The 19,716-nt window shown below is 33.0% G+C and overlaps 1 protein-coding gene across 1 annotated transcript; it reads left to right on the top strand.

The window, feature by feature from the left end:
* Positions 1-5,287: 5,287 nt before the first annotated feature.
* LOC139877234 (ATP synthase subunit d, mitochondrial) lies at positions 5,288-8,962 on the top strand. The gene is made up of 5 exons (XM_071864651.1): positions 5,288-5,509; positions 6,683-6,764; positions 7,473-7,537; positions 7,668-7,754; positions 8,612-8,962. The coding sequence occupies exons 1-5, from the start codon at positions 5,339-5,341 to the stop codon at positions 8,711-8,713; spliced, it is 507 nt and encodes a 168-aa protein (XP_071720752.1). The 5' UTR covers positions 5,288-5,338; the 3' UTR covers positions 8,714-8,962.
* Positions 8,963-19,716: the final 10,754 nt, after the last annotated feature.

Here is a 19,716-nt window from a genome sequence, read left to right as displayed (position 1 = left end):
TAGTCTTTGAAAAACGTCTCATATAGAGGTCAAAACCTCGCAACGAAATCAATTAATATGGAACGTTTTAATCAATAAGAACGGGACATTTCACAAAGGCCTTCGAAACCATGCGATCGCATGAGGCAAAATTTCAGGAAAGGCCTATAAAAGTCGAGCTCGTTCACTGAATTGCACACACACATATATCATCCATCTTACTCTGTATTTATTTATTTAATTATTACTATTATTATTATTATTATTATTATTATTATTATTATTATTATTATTATTATTATTATTATTATTATTATTATTATTATTAATATTATTATTATTATTATTATTAAGATTAATATTATTATTATTATTATTATTATTATTAGTATTATTAGTAGTATTATTATACATAAAATACTACGATGAAGTCATGAGCGTGTCACTTTCAAAATGGGTATTCAAGCGGGATAGAGCTAAGGAAATTATGGGTTATAGCTATGGAGGTTATGGGTAATGTACGTGGGTATTATTGGCAAGTCAAACCTAGTGTTTATCATCTCTGTTGCGTCTACGTACTTTCCTGCAATATTGAATCACGATATTGATACGTGAGCATTCATATTTTATCTTTTATATATTAATTGTGTATCCATGTCTAGTGCTCGAGTATATATATTTATGCATGCTGGTATGCTAAATTTCGTCGTTAAAAAGTTTATAATGAATCACGAATTAAATACATATATTACTAGTAAAAGGCATATGATATACATGTTTTTGGAAAGCTGGCGAAAAATCAATAACTTTTCATTTAGAAATCGCGTAATTTCGATGAACGAATTAAAAGATATGATCAACTGAATTATAATTAACGTTAATTAGAATTGCTTTTGAATCTGCAATTAATATTTAAACAACTTGTTTGTAAGATTGATAAATTGGATTTTTGAATATTACCAACCGAGTAAATGAATCCTTATATAAGGTACGTCTCGTTTTGTTGAACTATTGTCAAAATTGACTTTTTGAAACGACTTTGGATAACTTTTGTATGTCGATCTCGAGCGTTAGGATTGTGATACACTATGACCTGACTTAGCTTGATAGACATTTATTGACCAACATATGTTCTCTAGGTTGAGATCTACGGGTATTTGGTAATTCGAGTTTCGGTCACATTTTGGTGAACGACTTTATATGCTGCTAAGGTGAGTTTCATTTGCTCCCTTTTTAATTGCTTTTGCAATCTATATTTTTGGGCTGAGAATACATGCATTTTATTTTAAACGCAATGGATACAAGTACATACTAAATTCTACACCGAGTTTGAACCGAAAATCCCTTAGTTTTAGTAACTAGTAACTGCCGGTTATAAGAACTGGTGGGCGCGAGTAGTAGTATATGGATCCATAGGGCTTGATATCCCCGTCCGAGCTAGAACGCTAGCCTTTTAACGGACGTATACTATTTGAGACACGTACACGTTGGTTTGCGTGTATTATTAAGATGATTATACAAAGGGTACAAATTATATATACGTTAAGTTTAGTTAGCAGGGTGCTCAATTTCGTAGAATATTTTGATAAACGTTTCTGGATGAAACAACTGAAATCTTGTGATCCACCTTTATGTACAGATAATGCAAAACATTAAAACTATGAACTCACCAACCTTTGTGTTGACACTTGTTAGCATGTTTATTCTCAGGTTCCCTAGAAGTCTTTCGCTGTTTGCTTATATGTTAGACAAGCTATGTGCATGGAGTCTTACATGGCATATTTTTCAAGGAAACGTTGCATTCACCAAATCATCACCATGTATCTTATTTTTACTGCATTGTCAACGGAAGTACTATTGTAAACTAATTTACGGTGATTGTCTATATGTAGAAATCATCAGATATCGAAAACCTTTGATTTAAATATTCATTTATGGTGAGCCTTTTCAAAAGAATGCAATGTTTACAAAACGTATCATATAGAGGTCAAATACCTCGCAATGAAATCGATGAATGACGTGTTCGTCCATATGGATTTGGAGCGATCGTCACACATATACAATATTAAATCATAACAATAAGAAGATACTTAACTGCACAATATGCAACTACCCTTTGAAGTATTTCAGAATCCAAAGTAAGATTGATGGAACTCATTAAAATCTGTCACAGTACAATTGATAGTTGATGCTTAATAGTAACAATAATATGTTATATATCATTTCGAAGGACTAAGAGCCCGTTTGACTCGCGGAATTTCAAAGAATTTGATGGAATTGGAATTGAATTCCTTAGACTACTTCGTTTGGTTGACATAATTTGAAAGGAATTATATTCCTTGGAATCTTGAGATTCCTTCATCTATGGAATGTTCATTCCTTCAAGATGTTGATGGATTTGAATTCTTTTCAACATTGAATTTTTCGGGTCGCGACTCTAGAACGCCTTTTTGGCGCTCATTTTCGAGGCACGTTTTCACGGAGCTATTCGGCGTGCGGTTTCGGGGCGCGTTTTCAGAGAGCGTTTTCGACGCATATTTTTGGGTCGCGTTTTCGGGTCGCATATTCGGTCCGCATTTTCGGATCGCGTTTTTATGCCGTGTTTCGTGGCGCGTTATCGTGGCGCGTTTCGAGTCGCGTTTTTGAGACTTTTTTTCGCGGATCGGGTAACTTTTTTTGTGCGCGTTTTCGTGTCGCGTTTTCAAAGCGTGTTTACTGGGCGCGTTTTCGGCTCAAGTTTTCGTGAAGCGTTTTCGCAGGGCGCCTGCAAACGCGCGCTTTCGCGGGCGCCCGGAAAAGCTCGCTTTCGCGGGCGCGCCCGGAAACGCGCGCTTTCACAGGGCGCCCGGAAACGCGCATTTTCGCGGGGCGTCCGGAAACGCGCATTTTTGCGGGGCGTCCGGAAACGCGCGTTTTCACGGGCGCCCGAAAACGCGCGTTTTCGCGGGCGCCCGCAAACGCGCGCTTTCGCGGGGCGTCCGGAAACCCGCGCTTTCGCGGGGCGTCCGGAATCGCGCGCTTTCGCGGGCGACCGGTAACGCGCGTTTTCGCGGGCGCCCGGAAACGCGCATTTTCGCGGGGCCCGGAAACGCGCGTTTTCGCAGGGCCCGGAAACTCGCGTTTTCGCGTCGCCCTCGGAAACGCGCGTTTCTTGATCCCTCGCTGAAACACGCGTTTTCGCAGGGCGTCCAGAAATGCGGATTTTTAGATCCCCTGCAAAACACGCGTTTTCGACACGCGTTCTCGAATCGCGAATCTAAATTTTTTTTTTTTTTTTTGAAAAAGTGAGTCAGGAAATGAACACAAAATTTAGAAACATAATTTTTTTTTATAACTTTTTAATTATTTTATAAAATGAAATTCAATTCAATTCCATGTAAAATAGAACACATTTTTCACATTCCATGAAATTTATCAATTCCAATTCCTTTGGATTCCAGTTCCTTTGACACATTCCATTCCATCCAAAAAAATTCCACGAGCCAAACGGGGACTAACACATACGACTTCAAGTCAAATATATATACAACTCTGAATCTTTATAATGTATTTTTTTTTTTTTGGAACGGCGAATCTTTATAATGTATTAGTTCAAGTTTTGATTCGATGATGCTCATAACGTATAACTTAATAAGTAACTTTAAACAAAGTTCAACGATCATGTTTGTTAACAAGTCGAGCACTAACGAGTTATTTGAGTTTGAGCCCTTTTAGCTCGAATTTGAGTTTAAATTGATTACCAACTGAAGTTATTTTTGAGTAGTTTTACTGAGTCGAGTTAAAAAAATTAACATTCGACTTGGCTGCTAATACGAGTTCGAGCTTGTGCTATGGAAAAAATTAATGGAGTTAAAATTCGTAAAAAGGTAACTTAGAACTCGAAAATCAAAATATTATTTAAATAGCTAAACGAGCATCAAATTTGAGCTAGAACATCGAGTAACGAATTATCCAAACTCGTGATCTCTCTGTATATATTTTTATCTAATATCCGACTTAACTCGACTTAAATCGTTAACAACCCGTACCTCAACTGACCTATGTAGGATGTAAACGAGTTTATTTCACTTTCGTTTGAGCTCTCCTTATGTAAATATAAAAAGTATGAATTCGGCTATTTTCTAAGGTTTGTATAAGTAAAGTTAAGTTCAAGCTCTCCGTGTGTCATACTCCATATTTACCTAGAGCAACAAATTTAAATTTTGTGAACCATATATACATTATTTCGTATTTAAAAATGAAGTTTTCTAAATAACTCTACATAGTAATTTTAAACATGCATTAATTAGTTTTACTTTGATGATAACTAGTTGTGGAGCCCTCGCTTTGCTCCGGGAGCTCCGTTTTGAATGCGAGTTAAAAAAGAAAGTCTTGATCTTTTTTGTAAAAAAGAATTTTTTTCGACATCTAACATTGAAAGGTTGTTCCTTTTGTGAAAGTTGCTTCTTTTATCGTTGAGGAAGAAAAGAGAAAAAAAATAGTTAGTTGATTTTTTTGTAAAAAAGTATTTTTTTCGACATCTTTTGGTAACATTGAAGGGTTGGTTCTTCTACGAAAGTTGCTTATTTTATCGTTGGAGACAAAAAAAAAAAAATTGTAAAAAAGAATGTTTTTTGACATCTTTTGGTAGCATTGAAGGGTTGATCATTTTATGAAAGTTGCCTCTTTTATCGTTGAGGAAGAAAAGAGAGAAAAAAAAAGTTAGTTGATTTTTTTGTCAAATTTTTTTTTTCGATATCTTTTGGTAATATTGAAGGGTTGGTTATTTTACGAAAGTTGTTTATTTTATCGTTGGGGACTAAAAAAAATGGTGAAATGGCGAAAATACCCTTAATTACTGTTGGTGAATAGTGAGATAGTGTTTTTTGTATGAGAGATGATACTCACACACTCAATAGTGATCCATACACACCTAATTGACTATTATGTCCTTACTTACAATAATAGATGTTCAAGTACCAATAATAGATGTTCAAGTACCAAGATAAATTTAAGGACATAATTGTAAGTTTAATGATAAAAAGTGTGTGTGGATCAAAAATTGGTGTGTGAGTATCACCTCCCTTTTTGTATTAGTATATATATAAATAAATAAATAAATAAATATAAATATAAATTATTCGAGTAACATAAAACCACATATGATGATACGTGTAGTAATTTTTTTTTTGTTGTTCCTTTTTTTACCGTGTGAATAATCTCGTTGAAACCCTAGTTCCCAAAACACCCCCAAAATGAAAAGCTAAAAAGCTGGGAGGCATACAAGCTTTACAATCTGCGTTAGTTCCATATTTCCAAACCTATTCATTCATCATCTAATCTGATCCAATCAATTTTTAGTTTCTGAGATCGATTCAAAATGAGCGGAGTAGGAAAAAAAGTTGCAGATGTTGCATTCAAAGCCTCAAAATCAATCGATTGGGATGGCATGGCCAAAATGATCGTTACCGATGAAGCTCGTAAGGAGTTTTCTTCACTCCGTCGTGCTTTTGAGGAAGTCAATTCGACTCTTCAGACCAAATTCAGTCAGGTATTTATAAAATCAATTAATCGATTAAATCTGTATATGTATCGATTTTAACTTTTTTGAGTGGTGCGGATCTATGTTTGATATTAGGTACTTAGGGTTTCGGTGAATTGAAAACATTCAGATTAGGTTTGATCATCTGTTATTTTTTTAATTTGATATATTTTGGAGATATTGTTATGCTGAGATGTATTTGATTATGTCTGTGTGAATGTGTATGTATGTATTGAATGTATAGATGCTGTGTTAAGCTGTATAGATCTATATTTGATATTAGCAATTTAGATGGTTAGGGTTTCTGTGATTCGAAACATTTCGATTAGGTTTGATATTAGATGAATAATATTCGATAAAATGATGCATTTTAAGGACATTCTATTATTTCGCATTTTCGCTCAACTCTATCTCATTATATGCATGTATTGGATTTTGTTGATGTTAATGCGCTCAGAGATGTGGATCTACGTTTCATACTAGTTTGTAGGTTTTGGTGAATTAAAAACATCCGAATAGTAATGATACTGAAATGGATCTACATTTCATACTAGTTTGTAGGTTTTGGTGAATTAAAAACATTTGAATAGTAATGATAATGAAATGAATTGATATTCGATAAAATGATGTATTGTATATAAATATGTGATATTTCGTTTTCCACATACATTGCTCAAGTATGTAACTTTATGTGTATGCGGTAAATCTTTTGATACTGATGTATTAAGGGATGTGGATATATGTTGAATATTAGATAATAAGAGTTTCTATGTATAGAAAGTGTTTGCATTTGGTTTGATATTGAAATCTCTGTAGTTGTTTATTTGTTGACTTGATTTATTTTGTAGAACCAAGGTAAGTTTGATGTTGATTAATTGCTCAACAATAGCTAATTATATGTATCTTGTATCTATTGATCTTAATGTCCTTAAATATATTGATATATGGTTGTGAGAATGTAAGTTTGAGATAAATGAATGCAAGGAAAACTTAAATGTCATAAGCTATTAAAGTTCACTTATTGTTTGCTATACTTCTTTATTTTTTTTTAAATAACTCATTTTTTTAGCTCACTGCCGAGCTGTTATCTTTTATATCTGACTCCTTTGTTTGACAATTAAAAATCTTCTATTGGCAAAATTATATTTCATTTGGAATGATTTTTCTCATTGCATAATACAGGAACCAGAACCTATCGATTGGGAGTACTACAGAAAGGGACTTGGATCTCGCATAGTTGATTCTTATAAAGAATATTACGACAGTACGTTTTTTTGCCAACCATTTATATGTATTATCCTTTGCATAGACCTTGTTTAGGCAACATGTTAACTCATAATCAACAATGGGAATTCTATACTATCCATTATCTTGACCAAAATCTCATATTGGTGTTTGATCCCATTGATTTTAGTTTTAAAAGGAAGCCTGTATATTCAATAAATATAGTGTAATGGGCAATTTATGGCCGTTTTAGTCTAGTTGTAGTTCTGCATTATATTTATTCAATATCCGTTTAATAATAAAGAAAATTTAATTACAAATAAGTCTCTTGGCACCATGAGGTTGAGCAACTAGCATGCTAACATGCAAATGATAACTTAAGTGACAGTCACTTTATTTTGGTGATCTTTGTCTTGGAGTTTCATTTTTTTAGTTTGATACCAGCACAAATGTTGATTGAATTAAAAACAATGTGCAATTTGTTATAAGCAGTTTTATTTGTGATTTGTGATTTGTAATTTTTCTTTTGTTGCTACATCCCTTTCACAACTGTCTTTTTTAGAAATAGCAGATCTTTAACTGTTTAGGCACCGATCTATGAATAATAGAGTAATCCACATGGTATTTAATAATCAGGTCTTCATCACTTAAAAAGCTGGATATATGATTCTTAGTTGATTTTGGTACCTAATGTCTACATATCATGATCCTCTATCACAGTTGTGACGACCTCATCTTTTTTTGACAGGTGTTGAAATCCCGAAGTTTGTTGATAAGACAACTCCAGAATATAAACCTAAGTTTGATGCACTGGTATGAAATTATACTTGACATGCGGTACTTCAATTTAGCCATAAATTTCTTACATGGATTCGACGATGCAGTTGGTTGAATTGACAATTGGTTTGATGCACAAATATCTTTTGTAATATTGAAATGACAGTTGGTTGAATTGAAAGAGGCTGAGCAGAAATCTCTCAAGGAATCTGAACGACTAGAGAAAGAAATTGCTGATGTTCAAGAGCTGAAGGTATTAAATTTAGATGTGGCAATTAGGTGGGCCGGGTCAAAATGGGTTTTGGTTGAACCGGGCAGACAGGTTTGGTTGAATCTGTTTGGCAAATTACCCTTTTAATTATATCTTTTATCTTCACACGAAATATAATAATACTAACAATAATCATCTTTTATTAAAAAAAAAGTTTTTAGTATATGCTTATGATGTTATTTACTTATTTTTTATCTATAAAAATTATTAGATGATCTTTTGAACTTTTTGTCTAAAAATCAATTATCTATACATGAAAAATAGCCATCACTAACATCACTATTATAAATCTAAATAGTGTATTCGCTTAGTAATTTTGTATGATAAACTGGTTTAATCAGGTTGGCAAATTGTTATTTGTACCTCTTATATTTTCATATAAAAAGATAATAATAATAATAGTAATAGTAGTATAGTAATAGTAGTATAGTAATAGTAGTAATAATATATTGTTGTTACTCATCTTTCTTTTGTGGGGACTTTGTGTTATTATTCCTTTAATTATAAAAATTATCATATTAGATTTTGATTATATGATTTGTGTATAAAAATCAACATTATGCATATACATAAAAGAGGTTACACCAATAAATATATATATATCAATATTGTGTATTCAGCTGTTAATTTTGATTGGTAAATATCCACCACTTGGCCAAATCTTTTACCTTGTTCACGGCCATCGTGTCATATGTTAGCTGATTCTGTACCTGTTAACCATTCAAACGGGTCAGCTGGCTAATTTTAATTACTCTGATTTGCTTCAATTCTTCTTATAATGTTACTTTTATTTTTTTTTTCTTTTTTTGATATCATAATTTTTCTCTTTGTAATAACAGAAAAAGCTTAGCACTATGACTGCTGATGAGTACTTCGAGAAGCATCCAGAGTTGAAGAAGAAATTTGACGACGAAATCAGAAACGATTACTGGGGCTACTGATTTTCATGGTGGTTTGTTAAGGTGAAAATCGAAATCAATTCCTGTTTGTTTTAGGGTATACTAATAAAGCAATTCGAAACAAAGATTGTCGGTTTTTTGTTTGCTCGAGTAAATTATCTTGGAGTTTTTGACTCCACCATGATGACGATAGACCCAACATTCGGGAATGACTGGATACGTTATCATGTTGAATACAAGTGTTGTTTACTTTTCGTATTCTAAATTTGCGCTCTCATTACTGTACCAAAATTCTGTCGGCGTATTCGCCTTGGGTTACTTGTTTTATGTCAGACATATGTGAATTGGTCGGTTACAATCACAACCACTTTATTCAAGGTCGATCTCAATTGGAGAGCTAAATGAACTTTTTCTACTGTAAACTTGTGCTTTGCTAGAGTCAAAAGCTCAGCCATTTAGAATAAAAATATGTTTTGTTACATGTTTAGAGTGCTCCTAACAGTTGCTTCTTTCCACCCGTCCTCCTCTTAGCCCTCAAGGACGCTGTTGGCAGCAATTAGTCGAGCCTTTCGCCCAATAATTAGTCCAGCCTTTCGCCCTTTTTCATGCCCGTTTCAATTATATTTGTGGACGGAGGAGTATGGTAAAATGTGTGGTACTTTTTGCTTCTTTACTTGCACATAGAATTAATTAGGTAATATAGTGGGTCCCAAATTATCTGAGGAAGTATGTCATTGTTGGTAGTGTTTAGTCATGAGAAGAAAGCGTTGATGTGGCGTTGATGTGACAGCTAGTCCTGAAGAGGAAGTATGTCACCATTGGGAGCACTCTTAGTCATTCAAGGAAAAGATATATACAGATGTTTTAAAATGACTGGCGTTATAAATCTCAAAGAAATACGAAGACCTAAAATCTTAAACGAAGCACAAAGTATTACAAAGAAGCAAGCAAGCATTTTTTCAGAGGTCTAACAACTTTAAACCATCCAAATAGTGAATCTTCAAGCATTTTTCCATTATAGAATGCTAAATGTAGTCCTAAGGCTTATGTTCAAACATTTTTTTCATACTTAAATTTAAATTCATGAGGTTAACATATTAATGAAAATATGTAATTTTATATTTTAAAAAAAAATTGTCTTTATAATTAATGCTTAACCATAATCTTCGTGTTTATATTTATAATTTTCCACTTTTATTATACTTGGAGGCTTCCATGAATGCCCTTAGTCGATTAAAAAGTGGGCATCCGTTAACTTTTCACATATGTAGTCCTCTCCCACGACATTTAGTACAAGTCCTTTTTTTTTTTTTTCTCACAATTTTAATTTGTTACGTTCTTTTAGAATGACAGAAAAATATTATTCAACCACAAGTAAGGCGCCATGAAAAAAATAAAAAAAAAAACAATTTACAAAGAGTTCATTGGGTTTTCGCAATCACAAAGAACAATTTTAGTTTGTTACATCGGAGTCCTACCATCTAAAAACTTTACGAAACTTACTACCTTACAATCACTGTTACGAATAGTCTTTTATGGATCACTTCATACCATGACAGGAACGTGCCGAGTGTAGTTAACAACAAAGTCTCAGTTAAATGAATGAAGGTTTAATTTAGACAAAAATGCCTAAATTGTCCCTTTGTTTTTGTTATTTATCCTAAACCATCCCTGTGTTATATAAACTGCACATCTCATCATTAAATGGCATATCAAGTCCCAATTTAGTCCCTGTTTTAAACTTCCGTTTACCCACATTATATTTGGCGTTAGTGTATTATATCGTGCTTGTCACGTGGATTAAACACCCCTTCATATTCCTCCTGTACGTACATAGTCGTTTCATTCATCAATTTTTCATCCATCAGCAATATTCTTTCTGTACGTGGGAGGTTTATGAGTCTGCAATGGCTGATAACAATGGTTGGTTTATGAGACCAGATAACTATGATTACGATATCCAAGATACATATGGTCAATTTTTTTATACGAGATTAATGTTTCATACATATTTAGGGTTTATGTGTACTGTTACATTCAATAATTTTTTTTTCCAGAACGATTAGATATACTGTTACATTGATATGGTTTTAGATACTGTTACATTCAACAAATTTTTTTTCATTACGATTAGATGTACTGTTACATTGATATGGTGTTAGATAATGTTACATTGATATGGTTTTAGAATGGTTAATATGGTTTTTGTTTCAGGTATATACCAAGAACTTTTTGCAATTAACTTGCATCATCATGGTAAATTCATCCATAAACCTCAAAGACACTACGTTGGAGGAATGTTAAATCCATTTGATTTTATTGAAACATCTACTTTTTGTATGGAAAAGCTAAATGCCATTGTAAAGGAGGTTGTTAATGTAGGTGATGAAGTTATGTATTATCATTTTAGAATACCTGACAGTGATTTGGATAATGGTTTGTCTCCTTTAGCAAGAGAATCTGATGTTGTTAAGATGTTAAGTTACATTCCACAGTTTCAATTCATTGATGTGTATGTTGAACATGGGGTTAGTTCTATAGGAAGAGGAAGTTTGATTGATGAAATTGATGCTGAGATTGCTTTAAGTAAAACTGTTATCAATTGCCAAAACTTAAGTCAAGATGAGAGTGAAGATGGTAGTGAAGAAGATGAGAGTGATGATGGTAATTATGAGATTAATGATCTAGAGTTGAAACCAAACCAAGTCTTTGATAGTGTAGAAGTTGTTGAAGCTGAAGGTGTGGACTTTGATGAATTTGATTGTGAAAATGAGTGTGACAAAGTGGATATCGAAAGAAAGTTGAGGTTGAATGAATTGAGAAAAAGTAATGAAGAAGAACCACTTAAAGTATGTTATCACAAGTTTTATGTTGGGCAAGAGTTTTCTACCACAAAAAAAATCAAAGAAAAGGCAAGACTACATGCAATTGAAACAAAAAGGGATTTGAAACCACAAAAGAATGATAAAGATAGGGTAAGAATTAGATGTTATGGATTGGGAGAAGTCAATAACAAACCTTTATGCCCTTGGATTTTACTTGCTTCAAAAGGTAAAAATCATGACACATTGATTGTCAAGACCTTACATGAAGAACACACATGTCAACAAAAGAGGAAACTTAAACAACTGTCATCCACTTTTATATCTAAAGAAATTGGTGAACTCCTAGTAGCAGATCCAGAACTTAAGGCATGTGCAATTCAAGAGATAATGACATCAAAATATGAATTGGGAGTGAAGAAAATGGCTGCATATAGGGCTAAGCCAAAGGCAAAGAAAGTAATTATTGGTGACTACAAGAAACAATATTTAAGACTTAGAGATTATTGCTTGGAGTTGCAGAAAAGAAATCCAAACACAACAACAATAATAGATGTACATCCTGAACCAAACCCATCATCAGATACAAGGGTTTTTAAAAGGGTGTACATTTGTTTGGGTCTACTAAAAGAAGGATTTAGAGCTTGTAGAAGATTGATTTTAGGACTTGATGGTTATTTTTTAAAGGGTCCATATGAAGGACAACTTTTGACTGCAGTTGGAGTGGATCCTAATAATGGTATATTCCCTTTAGCTTATGCAATTGTTGAGGCTGAATGCAGTGATTCTTGGATATGGTTTTTGAATTGTCTTGGTGATGATTTAGATTTAGTGTCAAATAGCAACTTCACATTCAGACAGAAGGTTAGTTTTTACACTCTTTATGTTTAATATTTAAAGTTACTTTTATGTTTTGTACTATGCAGTTATATGTACATTTTTTTTGTTGTGAATAGGGTTTGGTACCAGCCCTTGCAAGGGTATATCCAAATGCTGAGCATAGGTACTGTATGAGACATATTTATGAAAATATGAGAGGTCAGTACAAAGGACCAGTGATCAAGGATTTGGTGTGGAAATGTGCCACAAGAACTACTATAGAAGAATTTAATGAATCAATGGAGGAACTAAGAAGGGAAAATGAAGGTGCATATCAATTCTTAATGGATATTCATCCAAAACATTGGAGCAGGTCACACTTTACAAGTAGATCAGTTTGTGATATGTTATTGAATAACTTGTGTGAGATCTTCAATAGCAAGTTAGTTGATGGTAGATACAAACCAATCATCACATGTTTATGTTAGAAATAAAATAGAATGTGGGATCAAGCTCATCATTTCCTATTTTTACAAAAGCAACCTTTTACAAAAAGGAGAACATACTTTTTTTCTTAATGATTTAGGCATAGAGCCGTTGGCTATTTTCCTGTATAAGATAGCATTTATCTTCAAAATGTAAAGATAACAGAATACAGTCAAATTCATATTCAAAGCAATACAATTCTTAGTTTGAACATGGCATCAGAGCAAGTGTTGATGATCTAGGATCATTCAAATCACTGCAACTCAATCATTTGCCTTCTTTTTTTTCCTGCTTTGAGTGGTATGATGAGTTACTTCTTCAGATGATGGAATATCTAGCCAACTCACAGCGTCACCAGAGTCTGTCTCCCCCTGACTTGTGTGTTAGGTATAGAAGTATTCAGTTTCCAAAAAATCACAATTCATTGTAGTGTACATGTGTTTCCTTTTTGGATTATAGCATCTATACCCCTTTTGATTTACCCCATATCCCACAAATACACATTTTTCAGCACACGCATCTAATTTGGTTCGTTCTATTTTAGGAATGTGAACAAAAACCGTGCACCCAAATATTCGAGGTCTTAGGGTGAGATTAGATGGAGGTTTATAAAATTTAGTTAAGGCTTCAAGAGGGTTCTTAAGTTCTAGAGCTCTAGTTGGGAGTCTATTTACAAGATAAGTTGCGGTGGCAAGAGCTTCAGGCCAAAAAGACCTTGGAACATTAGATTCAATCATTAAAGCACGAGTTATTTCTAATAAAATACGATTTTTCCTTTCTGCCACCCCGTTTTGTTGAGGTGTGTGTGGACACGTAGTTTGATGAATAATACCCCTTTCTTCACAAAAAAAGTTTCATTTGATTGTTGACAAATTCACCACCATTATCGGATCTTAAAACTTGTATTTTGCTTTGGAATTGTGTTTGAATCATATTGGAAAAAGTAGTAAATTTATCAAATACTTCGGATTTGTTAGTTAAAAAATATGTCCAAGTCATACGAGTACAATCATCAATAAATAAGAGGAAATATCGAAAATTGTGCCCCCCCATTAACCCTTGCGGGTCCCCATACATCGGAGTGAACTAAAGCAAAGGGACGTTCGGTCTTTGTATTACTAGTTTTAAACGAGTTTTGATGGCTTTTGGCCAAAATACAAGTTTCACACTCAATACTATTATTTGAAGAAAATAAATTAGGAAATAAAATGCGCAAATATCCAGCAGACGGATGACCAAGACGTCTATGCCACAACCATGCTTGTCTATCTGGAGTCTCGTGAGCTAGCATGATCCTACCATCTTTAGTGACCTCATCCACATAGTACAGACCATCCCGTTCAGTACCACGCCCAATTATCTCCCCCGTTCTGATGTCCTATAAGATACAGAATGTAGGGTGTAATAAGACGGTACAATTAAGTTCTTTTGTCACGTGACTAACAGAAAGTAATTTATGGGAAAGGTCGGGAACATAAAGACAGTTTTTTAAATTTAAATTTGGTAAAATTTCAACTGTTCCCCCGCCCTTGACTTGTATAATACCACCATTAGCGGTTTTAATTTTGGTTTTGTTTGGTTTTGTATTTATAATAATATCATTTTTATTAAAAGTCATAGTATCGGTGGCACCACAATCAATAATCCACTCATTACTTTTGGTTTTATTTGAAACAATATTAGTTGACGAAACGTTATTTTTAACTTTAAAAACTTTAGTGTTATTTAAAAAATGTTTTGTTTTAAAACAAGTTTTGTCAAAAAACGTTTTACACTCAAAAGTATTATTTGGGACCACATATTTATTTGAAGTATTATTTTCGGTGGTGGTGGGTGTCGACTCATCATCTATCTCATCATCCCCTTTTAACCTACCCACTTTATTTATCTCATCATCGACACCCTCTTTATTTGAAGCATTATTTCGGTGGTGGGTGTCGACTCATCATCTATCTCATTATCTGTATTTACCCTACTGATGTTATGCAAGGTGTATATAAAATAGCTTTTAAATTTTACAAGGAAATACTATTAAATACGATACAATTTTACACAAGATATTTATTTATTTATTGAATGGATATACTTAAACCTTGCTACAACACTTATAGGCAGTGTACCTAATCGTACAGTAGTGTAGTTTTTAGTAAGTCCGGTTCGTTCCACAGGGAATCTTTTTCACAAAGCTTAACGCTATATTAGTTTAAATTTATAAAAATACAAATATATATAATATTATTATTATAAAGGGGGTTTTTACCGTTTAATGACCGGTTTGTCGATTTTAAAAGCTTTAGTTGCAGTTAAAACAAAATGTAAAATATTAAATAAATAAAAGACTTAATTTAAAGCGTAAAGTAAATAACGATAATAAAATTGCGAATAATAAAAGTGCGATAAAATAAACTTGCGATAATTAAAAAGTACGATAATTAAAAGTGCAATTAAATACAATAACAATAAATAAAAATGCGATAATTAGAAGTGCAATTAAATATAAAATAAAGGAAATTAAATATGAAATAAAAGAATTATGCTTATTTAAACTTCCGTAATCATGATGTTTGACGTGTTGATTTTAGTTTTATGCCCATGGGTTAATTGTCCTTTGTCCTGGATTATTTAATATGTCCGTCTGGTTTTTGTCCATAACAGTCCATCAGTCATAAATATAAAGTGCGAGTGTCCTCGTCAAATTATCCTTATACCCGAAGTTTAAATATTCCAACTAATTGGGGACTTAAACTGTAACAAGATTTTAATACTTTGTTTAATAATTACACCAAGATGTCGACTGAGTGTAACCCAAGGTTTTAATACTTTGTTATCAATTATGCCAAGTGTCCTTGTACATAATTTCACCCCTGTTTTAATAATTCTAGTGGCTATTAATCCATTCCCGTGTCCGGTTAAATGAACGATTATTCGTACATATAAATATCCCGCCCATCGTGTCCGATTGAGTGTATATGGTTATTTATAGGGACGTCCAATTGTAAATCTTTATATTAACATTAACAAACTATCATTTAGTTAAACAAATATAAAGCCCATTAATAGCCCATAGTCTAATTTCCACAAGTGTCGTTCTTTTGTCCAAACCCCAATTATGGTACAAAGCCCAATTACCCAATTTTAATATTTTTAGCCCAACATCATGATTACTTCGGATTAAATAAGCATAATAATAACTTAGCTACGAGACATTAAATTAAAAAGGTTGAACATAACTTACAATGATTAAAAATAGCGTAGCGTTACACGGACAGAATTTCGACTTACACCCTTACAACATTCGCTAACACACCCTTATTATTAGAAATTAAAATTTAAATTAAAATTAATATATATATATATATATATATATATATATATATATATATATATATATATATACTTTACATATGATGAAGAGAAGAAAGGATGGATAAATGGTGCACCAAAGCTCGATTTTTATAGGCATGTGGGCTGGAACTGGGCTCATGCGATCGCATGGATTTATGTCTTCCAGGCCATGCGATCGCATGGCCAGCTGGGGAGGCTCACATTTGGTTGTTTTCTTCTGCCGACGGTTTTATAATATAATATAATATATATATATATATATATTAATTTTAAGAATTAATTATATATTATATTATATTTATGTGCATAGTTGACTTGTAATTTTTAGTCCTTTGCGTCGAGCGTTGAGAGTTGACTCTGGTCCCGGTTCCGGATTTTCAAACGTCCTTGCGTACAATTTAATATCTTGTACTTTGCGTTTTGAATCTTGTACTCTTGTAATTTTGAGACGTTTCTTATCAATAATTGGAACCTCATTGATTGTATTTTGTACTTTTGAGCTTTTTGGTCGTTTGCGTCTTCAATTCGTCGAATCTGTCTTTTGTCTTCACCTTTTATTATTTAAACGAATATCACTTGTAAATAGAACAGTTGCAACTAAAAGCTTGTCTTTCTTGAGGAATAATGCTATGAAATATATGTTCGTTTTTAGCATTATCAAATATTCCCACACTTGAGCGTTGCTTGTCCTCAAGCAATATAGTCTTGAAATACAAGAATCACTACTTTATTCTTCACACTTTGTACATCAGTGATTTCTTTACGGCGGTATAAACAATGGTAGTAACGATGTGGTTTACAGTCCCACATGACTATAAAATTTAGATCCATTAGGGAAATTGGATCTTTATGAAAACATTTGATCTTTTAAAAATTAAATCTAGTTTTTACCCTAGATAAGTTTTCCGGAATAACCCTTCACCGGTGTTTGCAAAATATTTTTGTGGGCTTGGTGGGTTTCAGATTTGAAAATTTTAGCTCAAAACTTGCGGTTTTGTGTCACCCACTTGCTAACCTTGTATTAGGAAAGCAACACGTCCAGTTTACTTGTCCCGTATATTATCTTTCGGTAAACTACCGTCCGGTTGTAATGGAAAGCGTTGAACAAGCAACTGTTAAGGCAATGTCCCCTGACATGCTTTTAATTATGGTCTATAACGTGTCGGACGCAATTACTATCCTTTGTAGGAGCAATAGTAAAGCTCACCCTTATAATTTGTCGGTCTGGCACAAGGTCCTGTCTTTAACCATGCTATGCAACCACCGTTCTTACAGTTGACACCAGATTTGGTTCAGATGACCTAATGAATTCCAGGTGAATTCCTAGGATTTTACGTTCAATGGTAATGAACGCATTGAAAATGGGTTTTCAGAAAACAAATCGGTTTTTAATTTGATCAAAATATTTTCTCGTTCAAGCTCGAGTTTAGATATCATCGAATTCTATGAGTTTGTAATTCTCAATCTTTAAGGTCAATCTCTAGGATTGATTAATATTAGTCTTAAAAGCTGATTTTTAATCTTTAAGGAGATTATCCTTTCTGGGGATCTGATTCATTAGTCTTATCAAGCTAATTTGCACGGCGCCCTCCCCATTTTACGAGACAGATCCTCTCATGGTTAGGATAAGTCTAACCACTTAGCGACCCTGTTTGATGCTGAGGTCCGTGGATTTCCTGCTGATTTTAGAGATGACTTTTCTAGATTTTTCGTCGACCTACAGCTGGTCTGGACGACAACTTCTTGACTAAATCAAGAAGCGCGTTTCTTTTTCGGAAGACTTTACTTCCTTTTAATGATGGAATTGATTCATCGTGTAGATCCATCTCTTCTTTTCTTTCATCGGGTAAAATAGTTTAGTTTAGTCCAAAGCAAAAGTATTTTCAGTTATTTGTTACAGAAATATGTGACATATGTTTAAGATAACTTGGTAATTTTTTCCACACTTGGCTTTTATTTTCCTTTTTATTGTCCTCTATTCCATTTTAAATGAATTTTAACATTTTGGTTTGTTTCTCAATTTATGTCCTTTCTGAGGTAACAATAATTTCGGTGTTAACACCTAGTTTTATCGTTCATAAATATGTATAAACATGATTTTGAGTTCATTTAATTGAAAATTTTGAAAAATTTTACTAGAATTGGGTAGTCAGTATATAAGACTAGGGCTGTTCTTTATCATCAGAGAGCACTAGATTCTAATACAACTACTAAGTTACTAGTATTTTTAATGGTAACCAAGTGTTTAAGATAAAAATTTTAAAAATCCGAAAGAATTTAACCCCTTCACACACTTAAGATCTTGCAATGCCCTTGATGTGGTAGCGTGGGGGTACGAAATAGTACTATATTTTACTACGAAATACGTTACAAATTACACAAGTTTTAATTATTTATTTACAAATGGGATATACCTAAACCTTGCTACAACACTATAGGCAGTGTACCTAATCGTAGAGTAGTATAGTTTTTAGTAAGTCCGGTTCGTTCCACAGGGAGCGGGCTTATTGCACACTATATTTTTAAACAACTATATTTGTACAAAATATATATAATTATATATAATAATATATAAAAGGGGGTTTACCGTTTAATGACCGGTTTGTCGATTTATATTTTAAGCGAAGCGTATAGTAAATGACGATATTTAAATAACAATATAAAATAAATAACAATAATTGAAATGACAATAAATAAAAGTACGAGGAAAAATGAAATAAAATATATTATGCTTATTTAAACTTCCGTAATCATGATGTTTGACGTGTTGATTTTAGTTTTATGCCCATGGGTTAATTGTCCTTTGTCCTGGATTATTTAATATGTCCGTCTGGTTTTTGTCCATAACAGTCCATCAGTCATAAATATAAAGTGCGAGTGTCCTCGTCAAATTATTATTATACCCGAAGTTAAATATTCCAACTAATTGGGGATTCGAATTGTAACAAGGTTTTAATACTTTGTTTAATGAATACACCAGGTTATCGACTGCGTGTAAACCAAGGTTTTAATACTTTGTTAACAATTACACCAATTACCCTTGAATGTAATTTCACCCCTGTTTTAATTATTCTAGTGGCTATTAATCCATTCCCGTGTCCGGTTAAATGAACGATTATTCGTACATATAAATACCCCGCCCATCGTGTCCGATTGAGTGTATATGGTAATTTATAGGGACGCCCAATTGTAGATCTTTATATTAACATTAACAAACTATCATTTAGTTAAACAAATATAAAGCCCATTAATAGCCCATAGTCTAATTTCCACAAGTGTCGTTCTTTTGTCCAAACCCCAATTATGGTACAAAGCCCAATTGCCCAATTTTAGTAATTAGCCCAACATCATGATTACTTCGTTTTAAATAAGCATAATAATAACTTAAGTACGAGACATTAATTTAAAAAGGAGAACATAGCTTACATTGATTATTTATTGCGTAGTGTTACACGGACAGAGCTCCGACTTTAAAAACCCGTAAAAATAACTTTTACATAACCCAAACTAATCTAATATAACACTAATCTAATCTATACTATATATATATAAATATATTTATTTATATTATAC

This window comes from Rutidosis leptorrhynchoides, chromosome 11 (genome assembly GCF_046630445.1).
Source record: "Rutidosis leptorrhynchoides isolate AG116_Rl617_1_P2 chromosome 11, CSIRO_AGI_Rlap_v1, whole genome shotgun sequence".
NCBI lineage: Eukaryota > Viridiplantae > Streptophyta > Magnoliopsida > Asterales > Asteraceae > Rutidosis > Rutidosis leptorrhynchoides.
The sequence above is the reverse complement of the archived record's forward strand: the minus strand, read 5'-3'. Positions and strand labels throughout refer to the sequence as shown.